Source organism: Chrysochloris asiatica, unplaced genomic scaffold (assembly GCF_000296735.1).
Source record: "Chrysochloris asiatica unplaced genomic scaffold, ChrAsi1.0 scaffold00118, whole genome shotgun sequence".
In the NCBI taxonomy this organism is placed as follows: domain Eukaryota; kingdom Metazoa; phylum Chordata; class Mammalia; order Afrosoricida; family Chrysochloridae; genus Chrysochloris; species Chrysochloris asiatica.
In genome coordinates this window covers 10,461,481-10,474,994 of record NW_006408636.1, presented here as the reverse complement: position 1 = coordinate 10,474,994, position 13,514 = coordinate 10,461,481, and the positions used below count along the sequence as shown (strand labels likewise).

At 39.6% G+C, this 13,514-nt stretch overlaps 1 protein-coding gene across 1 annotated transcript in view; it reads right to left on the bottom strand.

Annotated features, from left to right (window-relative positions):
• Positions 1–2,551: 2,551 nt before the first annotated feature.
• The window catches only part of LOC102840346 (peptidyl-prolyl cis-trans isomerase NIMA-interacting 4-like), a 48,325-nt gene continuing 37,362 nt past the window's right edge, over positions 2,552–13,514 (bottom strand). The window contains exons 3-4 of the mRNA XM_006868548.1: positions 3,322–3,441; positions 2,552–2,772 (exon numbers count right to left, since the gene is read on the bottom strand). Of these exons, the coding sequence (XP_006868610.1) occupies positions 2,614–2,772; positions 3,322–3,441 (279 nt within the window). The 3' untranslated portion in view covers positions 2,552–2,613. The remainder of the gene's footprint in view (positions 2,773–3,321; positions 3,442–13,514) is intronic.

Genomic DNA, 13,514 nt, shown 5'->3' with positions numbered 1-13,514 from the left:
CCCGGTCTAGAAAGCAATGGATTTCTTGCTTCTGCCACAAATTTCCCCAGCTGTAAGCCTTCCAACCTTCTAAATATTCCTTTATATGTGGTTCAGAGTTCTGGAACCATCCCCTGAGCCTGCTTGGTCAGGTATTCTGTGTTGTTGCTGGCGGAGCTCTTTACTACACTTCCACTTGATCCGCCATCTTGTTTGTTCTCTCCCCCATCTTCTTTTGATGTTTTCTACATTATTTAATAATTCATCCATGTTGTTGTTAAGTGCTGTTGAGTCAGTTCTGACCCATAGATACCCTGTATAGGGATTCCAAGGAGTGACTGGTGAGCTTGAACTGCAGACCTTGCAGTTTAAACCAACGTTGCAGCCCAGCACATTAATCCACAGCGCCACACCAGGTGGTGGTGGTGTGCCATAGAGTCGGTTCTGACTCATAGCGACCCCTGCATAAGGTTTCCAAGGCTGTAAATCTTTACGGGAGCAGAACGCCTAATTTTTCTCCAGCAGAACGGCTGGTAGTTAGAACTGCTGACCTTGAGGTTAGCAGCCTGACTTGTAATCATTGCTTGAATTTTTTCTTGTGCTTTCAGGTTGAGAAATGCTGAGCATGTTCTTCCCTTTTGATTTCCTAACTTCAGGTCTTTGTGCATTATGCTTTGTCTTCTCGAACTGCCCTTTGAAATCTTCTGTTCAGCTCTTTTACTTCCTCATTTCTTCCATTTGCTTTAGCTTTTCTATGCTCAAGAGCAAGTTTCAAAAGTTTTGTTCAGTTCTTTTACTTCATTTCTTCCATTCCCTTTCATTTCTCTATGCTCAAGAGTAAGTTTCAGAGTTTCTTCTGACATCCACTTTGGTCTTTTCTTTCTTTCCTGTCTTTTAATGACCTTTGGCTTTCTTCCTATATGATGTTCTTGATGTCATTCCACAACATTTCTGATCATTGGTCATTAGTGTAAAATGCTTCAAATCTGTTCTTCATATGATTTTTAAATTCAGGTGAGATATATATTAAAGGTCATATTTTGGCTCTCGTGAACTTGCTTTAAATTTCTTCAGCTTCTGCTTGAAGTGCATGAACAATTGTTGGTCTGTTTCAGTCTGTCCCTAGCCTTATTTTCGTCCCTCTCTTACCAAAGATGTAGACAATTTGATTCCTGTGTAGTCCATCTGGTAATATCCATGTGTAAGTCACCTTTTATGTTGCTGAAAAAAGTTACCTGGAGTGAATAAGTCATTGGCCTTGTAAAATTCTATCATGTGACCTCTACTATCATTTCTGTCACCAAGGCCCTATTTTCCAACTATTGATATTGATCTATAATTTTCTTTTTTAGTGATGTGTGTGCTTGGTTTTAGTATAAGTATTACACTCACTTCATAAAATTAATTCAGGAGTTTTCCATATTTTTGTATGTTCTGGAATAGTTTTGAGTAGAATTTTTGTCAATTTTCTGAATGTTTGATATAATTCACTAGTAAAGTCCTCTGTGACCAGACTTTTTTTTTGTTTAAAGTTTTTTAATGACCTGATCAATTTCTTCTTTTTATTATAGGTCTGTTCACGTTTTCTACTTCTGTCTATTAGTATAGGTTGTTGCTATTGTCAAGTGCCATTGAGTCGGTTCCAGTAGTTTTAGGGGTTCATACACCCTCCATAGCTCCAGAAAGTCTAACGTCCACAAGAATTTGAAATTCTGCTCTGCGTTTTCCCTGTTTAGACCAGAACTTTATGCTTTTTTTGTATGTCATAAATTAAAAAAAATGTAGACTCACAGAATGTTGGCCCTAGAAGGTACAGTAACCCATTACCTAGAAGGTAATGTAACCCATGCAATATGAGATGCAGGAATGATTACATATATCTTTTTGTGCTGATATCTCACCCCTTTACCAAGACTTGGTAAAAGAGTGCTCAGTCCGGCAAAAACAACCTAAGAGAGAACTGAATACCTTTGTTCCTCTAATAAATGTTTATTTTTAAAAAAGGTGTTATATGCCATGTACTATGTTGTTGTTAAGTGCCACTGAGTTGATTTCAACTCACAGTGACCCATGTTATTGAGCAGAATTGACTCATACAGTTTTTTAGGTTGTAATCGTATGGAAACAGATTGCCACATCTTTCTCTTGTGGAGCCCTCAGTGATTTTGAACTGCTGACTTTTCATTTAGTAACTGAGCATTTAATCATTGTGCTACTAGGGCTCCTTTGTGATACGTTATGCATCTAAAAAAACAATTCCTATTCTGGCAGATCAAAGCTGACTAACTTGAAAACAAGTGTCCAGGAACTTATTTTATGCTTCTTGTATACTAATTTGTTGATATGATGCCTAGCATTTTCAGTTGCATGATTAGTGTAAGTTAATATTTGGCTTTCTTATAGATGGTTTCTGAACTAATTTATGGGACATATTTGAAATCAGATACAAGTAGCTTTGGGAGAAAAGGAGGTATAGGTTAAAAGAAGTCTGTGTGACTTTGATAATTATTTCAGTAAATACTAACTTATATCCACCCTGTTTCACATCTATAAACTCACATCGACACAGTTCATAAAATGTAGGGATACCTTATAAACAGAATGCACAAATTTTATTCAGTTTTTCATAGGATTTTATTTTCTCCCCTCAACCATAATAATACGATATCCAAATTTAGTCTTAACTGGAGGGTCTGTAAACACAGGTTTATCCAGTCCACTTATAGGTAAGGCAAATGCTGCTTCTTGAAATGGTCCTACCATGGACCCTCTGGTCATCCAACCCAAGTCGCCCTGAAAAATCCAAAAGATATGTGATGTAGAGTGGCTTGAAAAAGGGACAATTCAATTGCACTTTGGGAGAATTTTCCAATATGAATGCTAAGGTTTATTCATCTGGGCTATAAAGGAATAGGTTCAACAACTACAAACAGGCAAAAGAGGTTGAACCCTAGGCTGAGCACATAGGCATTCACAATACTACTGAACTTTTAAGTTATTTATACAAGTTTGATCATGTCTAGGTTAAGACACGTTTGTTGTTGTTAAGTGTCATCGAGTTGGTTTAGGGTTTAGTGAGCCTGTATAGGGTCTCTGAGGAGCCACTGGTGGATCTGAACTGCTGACCTTGTGGTTCAAATCGACATTGCAGTTGAGTGCTTACCCTTCAGTGCCACACCAGGACTCCTAGATACATGTAGCCCTTAATTAATTCTTGAAAAGTAGAACATTTCTGATTTTAGATCTTTAAACCAAGATATGGCTAAAATTAATGGCAAAACATAGAAATAAACTCTAATCTCTGTGAGAGAGAAATACATTTAAATGATAAGAGCACCATACCCCTTGCCTGGCTTTATCTTCACTATATTGTGCAGCTACTTCATTGAATTTCATTCCGGACTTTAATTTTTCCATGGCTTCCAAAATTCTGCTGTGTTTTTCACATAGAATATGTCTGACCTACAAAGAAAAAGCACATACACATAATACTGTGTTGAGACCCAAAGATTATTTTCCTCTCAGCCCTGAAATGAAGTCTGGATGAACTCACTAATGAAAAACATATTAGCTAAAAGCAAATGAAAATCCTAGAAGTTTGCACAGATAGGTGACGATCAAAGCCCATTTTCCCAAACAAAATAATATCCCAGAACCCCCATTTAGTTGGAAAATGGGCATCTCACTGTGAGAAGCTCTCATCTTTTACCATGTATCTCAATGCTAACAGAAAGAGGAAACAGACGACAATGGCAAGAACTTGAGTCCTGGAGTCAAATCCCAATTCTGTTGGGTAAATATCTAAATCTCTAAGTATCTCCCCAATGGAAAGACAACAGCATCTGTGTTCTCACAGGGTTGTAAAGATTGAGATAATGTCACTAGCAATTATTTCATCTAAGAATGACAAGAAATAACCACACAAAGAAAATTTTTTTTAAGACTTCTGGTATTATGGCAGACGAGGCAGATGCACTACATGGACCACCTACAACAAAGATATAAGAGACCACCCATTTGACCTAGCCTTGATGGCTTGATAATCAGAACTCGACTAGAGGAAGATAAAAAAAAAAAACAAAAAACAATTTTTGATAAAGGAAACTAAGGTAAATTACTACAATTTGATGAACTTGAGCTACACTCATGGAGGTAGTAACTCTAAATATCAACAGAGAGGGAAAGAGTCTTCATATCAATTATCAATGCTTATCCCCTCTGTACACAGGGTAGATAGGGATGGGCAACTTAGACACTGGCTACCTAAAATGAGGGGACGATAAAGGTACGACGTGACTGGCTTACAAGGTTTCAAGGGGAGTTCAGTTTAATAGTGTATGGGAAAAAAAGAGACCCCACTGAATAGTTTTCATCTTGTCTAGATGGGTCTGGTTAAAAGAGACAGAGATAAGATTCTTATGATTCAATGTTGTTGTTGTTGTTGTTAAGTGCCGTCGAGTCGGTTCCGACCCATAGCGACCCTGTACAGGGTTTCTGAGGGTGTAAATCTTTACAGGAGTAGAAAGTCTCATCTTTCTCCCGCGGAGCGGCTGGTAGTTTCGAACCCCTGACCTTAAGGTTCGCAGCCCGATTCGTAACCACTATGCTACCAGAGATAGTGAGTAATTATTATCATCACTAATCGCAATTGTCATAATTGTAAAGGTAGAAGTTTTATAACAAAAACGGGGGAGTAGTTAATCTTTTTTTTTTAATGTTTTATTATGAATTATGTGATAGTTTACATGGGAGAACATTAGTTTTACATTCATCCTATCGTATATCGTTTCATTGCCATGGTTACAATCCCTTCCATGCATCATCAACCAACCAAAGGGTATATACTACAAGTCTGCCCACCGGTCGTCAGCACATAGCCCCTCTCCCTGTGTCTAAAGTCCCCAACTGCTCCATCTCTCCACGTCATCGTCTCTGCCTCCATCTCAGGCATCACTGCTTCTCTGGGTAGGGTCCCACTCTCTGCTCTTCTCCCTTGATGGACCCAGGGACCTCTGCTCCTTGCTACAAAATGTCTACCTTTAAATTTCCAACCCTCACAAGAAGTCCTGATAACAATTATTCACTATTGTATCACAAGAGGGGAGTAGTTAATCTTACAGTCCAGAAACAGAGGACCCTAGGACCATCAAGGGAGAAGAGCACAAGTGGAATGTGAGACCTTATCCAGATAGGCAGCGATATCAGAGATGGAGGCAGAGATGGGGACATGGAGAGAGGAAGCAGTTGAGGACTCAAGATTCATGGGAAGAGAGGGACTAAGAGATGGTGGACAAGAGAATGTGCCCTTTGGTGGTGTAAATTATTACATATGCCTGAAAGTTTGAAAAAAAAAAAAAAGAGCTAAAGTGAACAGAGAGAAATATTGTTATCTGATGGTACATGGAGGGGATTATAATCATTGTAAAGAAACAAGGTATATGATTTGTTGAATGTAAAATGGATGATCAGTCCTGTAAATCCACAATAAAAAATCTTAAAAAAAAAAAAAAGAAAAAAAAAGATACAAGAGACCAAAAAAAGACTCATATGAAAATCCTGGAACCCTAAACTTCAGAAGAAAGGTTAGAAAAATGGATTGAGTGCCTGATGGGAGAAGCTGAGCAGGGACAGCAAGAGAGGGAGAATGACTAGTAAACTGCTGACCAGACACGGCACAACTATCTTGAACCTTTGCAAGTAGTTTTGGTAACAGAAGGTGGCCTGGCAGACACAGGCAACTAAAAGGTCTGATTCCTTCTTTTGCCCCATGCTCCCTAGTGACCAGAGGTGTAGCCAGCTCCCACCCTCATCTATTCCCAGCACAGCCCCTACTCCCAGGAAGTTCAGACCACATGGTTGGGAGTTATGGCAGTGTGAAGTGGGGGTCCAGCTGCACCGCTTTGGTGCCTGGAATCAAGTGGGCTCAGCTCCCCACCTACAGAACCCGAAGAGCCACCAGACCAGCATTTAACCCGTTACCCTGGCCCCAGCTGACCTGTGGTCCAAACAGGCAATGAAACTAGCTCTTTCAAAGACCTCCAGGAACAACTTCCAATGGGCAAAATACTGAATGATGCTGGAAACATCAAAAGAAGATGAAAGGATACAGTCAACCGATCTTTGACAAAGGGCCAAAATACATTAAATGGGAAAGAGCTAGTCTCTTCAAGAAATGGTGCTGGCAAAACTGGAAATCAACTGGCAAAAATTAATTCAACATGGATTAAAAACCTCAATGTAAATCCCAGAACTATAAAGATCATCAATGAAAACATAGGGCCAAACTTAAGGACTCTAATACATGGCACACATAGACTATTAAACATCGCAAAATACATACAAACAATAGAAGACAAAAAGGATGACTGGGACATACTAAAAATTAGAAACTTAAGTGCATCAGAAGATTTCACCAAAAGAGTGAAAAGGGAGCCCACAGACTAGGAAAAATTTTACCTAATGAGATATCAGACAAGAAATTACAATACTGCTATAAGAAAAAGACAAAAAATCTAATTCAAAATGGGCACAGGACATGAACAGGCACTTCACCAAGGAAGACAGTCAGGCAGTCAACAATTATATGAAGAAATGTTCTCATCCATTAGCCATTACAGAGATGCAAATCAAAACAACAATGAAATATCATCTCATATCAGCATTAACAGCGAAGTTCAAACAACAGAAGACTACAAATGCTGGCAAAGGTGTGGCAAAACTGGAACCCTCATACAGTGCTGATGGGGCTGTAAAATGGTTCAACTACTCTGGAAAACAGTATGGCACTTCCTCAGAAAGTTGGGCATAGAAATACCTTATGATCCAGCAATTCCTCTATTGGTATAAATCCACAAGAATTAAGAATTCAGAACACAAGTAGATACATGCACCAATGTTCACTGTAGCTCTATTCACAATAGCAAAAAGATGGAGACAGCCTAAGTGCCCAACAAAGGACGAATGGATAAACCAACTTTGGTACATACACACAATAGAATACTATGCTACCTAGAAGAAAAATGATGAAGGTGCAAAACATCTCATAAGATGTTTTGAGGACATTATGCTGCGTGAAATTAGCCAGTCACATTATTGTAAAAGCTTAAGAAAAAGATTTACAATGTAAAACAAAAATTATTTGATGATTACCAAGGGGTGGGAGGGAGGGGTCAGTAGTTCATAGGTTAGGGGGTAGACACATGATAATGGGAAGGGCAGCACACAAGAAGGGGGAGGGGAGTAGATGAACAAGGAAGATAAGGGAAGACTATCTTCATGGCTAAATGTTGTTGTTGTTGTTATGTGCCGTGGAGTTGGTTTCGACTTATAGCGACCCTGTACAGGGTTTCTGAGGCTGAAACAGGAGGAGAAAGCCTCATCTTTCTCCCGTGGAACAGCTGGTAGTTTCGAACTGCTGACCTTGCGGTTAACAGCCCGATTTGTAACCAATGGGATAGAGTTAATAGTGATGTATACACAATCTTGGAACAACAGGGCTCTGTGATGCAGGGATCCAGATATATATAGTCAGATTGGATGAAGGAGGGGAAATAATGTTAAGGGGCTTGACTGTCTTGTGGATATTGGTTTCTCCTACCTTCTACTGTAAAACATACATTTAAATGTGAAAAGGAATAAAGGGAATTATGATTATAGAAAGCTTGTAAACCTGTCTCCAGCCTGGATTAGGTAAAAGGGGAATTAGAATATGCACAGGGAAACAGACTTCTTGTTAAGCCTTTGTGGAGTGTGGAGTCCACAAAGGTAGAACTCTGAGTCCCACCCAGACCTTCTGAGGTGGGACATTCCCACTTGAAAAGACATGCAGACCAACCCGGAATGGCTAGAGGAACAGAAGATATTTCTCGAGAGAAAGACCAGCAGATAAAAAGCAGACTGTTGGACTGTTAAATATCAAGCAAGCTGTTTGCCTTGGAGCCATCAAGGGCAGAGAAGTCAGTCCATTGGGTCTTCTAAGACTGAAACTCAAAGGGAACACATGAAGTCCTGTATGCTTGCTAGTGACCGCCCTGGTCTAAATGTTAGTGGAAGTGGGGAAATGCAGCAATGAAGACATGGGCTGAGTTTGGCTATGGTCCATAGATACCCATTGATCTTGAAATTAGAGAAGAGGAAGAGCTGCCTAGTCTAAATTTTAGGGAGCCATGTGAACTCCTAAGCCCATGGACACTGACCTACCCATCGTAGGGCTAGAGCTCAGTCTGATACAGGGAGAAAGCAGCCAACTGGTTAGAAGTGGGGAGAGGCATTCAAGAACTCCCCAACTTGACCTAGCTTGGATGGCTAGCTGACTAGACTTGACCAGATGAAGATAAAGAAGTCTGATAGAGGGAGCAAGGCGTAATTTGCTACAATTTGATGAATTGGACCTTTGCTTATAGATGTAGCTACTCAAAATTCCAAATGTAAGGAAAGAATTCTTCTTATCAAAGATCAAACTTGCCTCCTCAGTACACTGGGTTAATAGAGATGGGCAACTTAGACATTGGCCATCAAAAACTGGGGGCTATAAAGGCACAAAGTGGTTGCCTTACAAGCTTTCAGGAGTGTGCTTAGTTTCAGAATGAGGGGGGTAAGGTAGAATCCCCACTGAATAGGTTTCCTCTTTCCAGATGGGTCTGGTGGAAGGGTATGGGGGAATATGGGGATAGCATTTTACGATTCAATTGTGAGAAACTGTTATCAGGACTAATTGGGATTGTTACAACTGTAAATGTAAAAAGATGTGTAACTAATAGGGGGTATAGTTAATCTTTCATTTCAGGAACAGAGGACCCTAGGACCATCAAGAGGGAAGAGCATGAGTGGAGTGTGGGATCCTAAACAGAAAAGTGGCAACAGCAGAGACAGTGGCAGAGGCGATGGCACAGAGAGAGACAGCAGCTGAGGACTCTAGGCCCATGGACTGAGAAAGGCTGTGTGCCTATAGGCAGGAGGCTGGCTTGCAAAGTATGACCTTTGGACATTTAAGCAAATTATGTATTTTCTATTTTGTGTGCACATAAAAAAATACAGGGTGGGGAATACAGGTAAATACTGTTGACTGATGGTATATAGAAGGTATTGTAATCATTGTAATGAACAAAATATGATTTATTGAATGCAACACTGATAATCTGCCCTGTAAACTTTCACTCAATTCACACACACAAAAAAAGACGAAGATGGAAGGAACATACAGAGTCGCTTTTCTAAAAAGAACTAATTGGTCAATGTTCAACCATTTCCAGAGGCAGCATATGATCAAGAAGCAATGGTAATGAAGGAAGAAGTCCAAGCTGCACTGGGTGAAAAATAAGTCTTCAGGAATCGATGGAACACCATTTGAAATGTCTCATCAAGGCGATGCAACATTGGAAGCCCTCAATTGTCTATGCCCAGAAATTTGGAACACCTGGCCAACTGACTGTAAGAGATCCTTATTTGTGCCCATTCCAAAGAAAGGTGACCCAACATTGTGGGAATCATCAAATAATATCATTAATATCACATGCAAGTAAAATTTTGCTGAAGATACTTAAAAAATTATTGTATTAGTTACATCAATTAGAAACTGCCAGTAATTCAAGCCGGAATCAGAAGAGGACATGGAATAAAGGGTATCACTGTTGACTTCAGATGGATCTTGGATGAGAGCAGAGCATACCAGAAAGACATTTATCTGTACTGTAGTGACTATGTAAAGGAATTCATCTGTGTGGCTCATAAGGAAATATATATAATGTGAAGAATGGAAATCCCAGAACACTTATATGTGCTCATCAGAAAGCTAGACACTGACCAAGAGATGGTCATTAGGACAGAATAAGGGAATACTGAGTGTTTTAACATCATGAAAGGCTAGTCAGGGTTGTACAGTTTCACCACACTTATTCAATCTGTACGGTAAGCAAATAAAACAAGAATATGTGGATATATGAAGGAGAACATGGCATCAGGATTGGAAGAAGACTCATTAACAATCTGCAACATGCAGATGACACAACTTTGCTTACTGGAAGAGAATATTTGAAATACAAAAAAAAATTTTAAAAAATCGATGAAATTCAAAGATTAAAGCTTTCAGTAAGAATTGCATCTCAATACAAAGGAGTCCTGGTATGGTGCTGGGGGTTAATGTGCTGGACTGCAAGGTCAGTTTGAACTGCAAGGCTGGTGGTTCAAGCTCACCAGCCGCTCCTTGGAAACCCTATACAGGGTCGCTATGAGTCAGAACAGATTCGATGGCACTCAACAACAACATAAAAGAAAATGAAAATCCTCACAACTGGACCAAAAAATAACATCATGATAAACAAAGAGAAGACTGAAGTCTTCATTTTGCTTGGATCCACAATCAAACCTTGTGGAACTAGGATTCAAGAAATCAAAGGAATGTCAGGTTGAGGATTAAGGTGTGCCTGAACCAAGCCATGGTATTTTCAATCACACCATATGCATGTGAAAGCTGGACAATCAACAAGGAAGACAGTAGAAGAATCAATACATTTGAATTATGGTATTGGTGAAGAATACTGACAGTGCCAAGGACTGATAGAACAACAAACAAATCTGTCTTAGAAAAAGTACAACCAGAATGATCCTTAGAAGAGAAGATGGTGAGACTTTGTCTCTAGTACTTTGGATATATCAGGAAGTTAATCGGGCTGCGAACCTCAGGGTCAGCAGTTCGAAACTACCAACCACTCCATGGGAGAAAGATGAGGCTTTCTGCTTCCGTAAAGATTTACAGCCTCAGAAAGGCTATGGGTCAGAACCAACTCGACAGCACTAAACAACAACAACTAGTCCCTGCAGAAGGACATCATGCTTGATAAAGTGGAGGATCAGAGAAGAGGAGGACAGCATCTAACAACTAAACTCATGGTAGTTCTATTTTTAGTTTCTGAGAAACCACCACACTGTTTTCCACAACTGTTATGTCATTTTGCATTCCCACCAGATATGGAAAAGAGTTTCCATTTTCTCACATCCATACCAAAATTTGTTAATATCCTTTTTCTTTTCTCTAAATCTTTTAATTTTTATAAAAGTTTTTATTGTGAATTGAGTGACGGTTTATAGAGAGGATCATCAGTTTTACATTCAATAATCACACACTTTGTTTCATCTCAATGATTGCAATCCCCTCCGTGTAACAATAGCTTACCCACTTCCTCCTTGTAGTTCTTAGTTTCTAAATGTCCTTTTCATCCTTCCTCAATATTGTCCTTAGGTTAATCTTGAATGATTGACCATTCCATGATGAACATTCCTTACTAGTGTTGTCATACCGCTACATAACTATCTACTGCCTGGCTGAAAATGGAATACAATGGTGAGTTATATTCCAGACCTGAAGGGTGGTCGAGGGTCAGTCTTAGGTACCTCCAGTCTTTTTCTGACCAGTAAGCCCAGCCATTTTTTTTCACAATTCTGAGTTTTATTCCACATTTTCTCCCATTCTATCGGGGACCTTCTAATGTGTTACCTTTCAGAGCAGTGTTAGCCAGGCACCATCTAGTTCTTTTGATCCCAGAGTCATGGTGACTTATGTTGACATGTTAAGTTGGTCAATTAAACTAGTTGATTCCAAGCATCTTCAAAATTTTCATCATTCTTCTCCCACACACAGAGAGGCCAATAATTGCACCTCAGATGGCAGCTCAAGAGCTTTTAAGATCCAAGTTGGTACCCATGAAAGCATGATGATGACCATGGTGTCCACTGAGCTCCGAGGCCCAGCAACTCATTGCCTTAACATGTTTGAAATATCTAAGAAGCTTTCATCATTTTGCCTCCTGTATGCTCTTAGCATAGTCACAGGTGTGTTTGCAGCAAAGGCAAATACTCACATACAAATATCCTTTCAAATTGTTATAAATTTGTGGGTATACTCCCACTCTCACTTGCATACCCATTCAGCCTGTGTACCTGTCCATGTATCTACCCGCTGAACACTGTTGTTTCAGGATTGTGTATATAACACTATTTACTACTGTCCCTTTTAACATTGCAAACCTCCGTGTCTTCACTTTTCTTACTTCTTCTGCCAACTCTTCTTGTACACAGCCCTCCCCGTCACCCGAGTTAAGAATGTGTCTACCCTATAGCCAGTGAATTGCTTTCCCTTCCCTTGAGTTTTTAAAATAGTGGTCTCATACAAAATTTGTCCTTTTGTAATCAACTAATTTCACTCAGCATAATGTCCTTTGGGATCATCCATGTTATGAGGTTTTCAGCAGATTCCTTGTTAGTCTTCCATTTGTACATATACCAAAGTTTGTTTATTCTTTCTTCCACTGATGGTTATTTAGGCTTTTAAGCTATTGAGCTCTGGTAATGTAGTGATTATGAATCGGGCTGTGAACCGCCAGGTCAGCAGTTCGAAACTACCAGCTGCTCCATGGGAGAAAGATGAGGCTTTCTGCTTCCGTAAACATTTACAGCCTCAGAAACCCTGTTCAGGATCGCTATGGGTCGGAACTGACTCGACGGCACTTAACAACAAAGCTATTGTGAATAGTGCTACAATGAACATGGGTATGCACATATCTACTTGTAATGTCATGACTCATTTCTTGGAGATATATATCAAATAGAGGGATTACGGGGTTATACGATATATTTATATTTGTAACTTTTTGACAAAGTGTTGTAATATTTTCTACAGTGGTTATACCATTTTACACTCCCACCAGCAATGTAGGAGGGTCCTAGTCCCTCCACACCCTCGTGCAGGCATTTGCATTTTTTTTTTCAAACTTGCTATTAATACTGGGGTGAGATAATATCTTATTGTTGTTTAGGTTTCCATTTCTCTAATGGATGGAGTCCTGGTTTGGCGCTGTGGGCTAATGTGTCAGACTGCAAAGTCGTTTGAACTGCAAGGTCAGTGGTTCAAATTCACGACCTGCTCCTTGGAAACCCTATATAGGGTCGCTATGGGTCGGAATCAACTCGACGGTACTTCACAACAACAAATGGCTAAAAATTGCAAACATTTCTTCATATGTGTGTTGGCCGCCTGAATATCTTCTTTGGTAAAGTGTCTGTTCATATTCTATGCCCAATTTTTTACTGGGCTGTTTGTCCTTTTCTTGTTGAGGTGTTGTACTTTTCTATACATTTTAGAGATTAGTCACTTGTCTGATAGGTCATTGCAAAAAATTTTCTCCCAGGACTCCTGGCAAGATGCTGGAGTAGGCAGAGCCACTACATGGACCTTTTAAAACAAAGATATGAGAGACAAAATAAAATACATACAGATGAAAATTCTGGCACCCTGAACTTCAGAAAAAAGGTAGAGAGGTGGATGGAGTGCTTGTTGGGAGGAGAGGTGTTGCAGACTGTGTAAGACTAGTCAAAGGTTTGAGGCCCTCTAGGGCCGAGTGTAACAAATGAGGCCACTGGCAGTTAATGGCAAATTGCTTTCATATTAATATTCAGGTATATATATTAAATTAATACACTGGAGCCTTTGAAAATCCACAGATAAATGTGATATTTTCCTAAAGCCAAGACTAAAGGTTGCA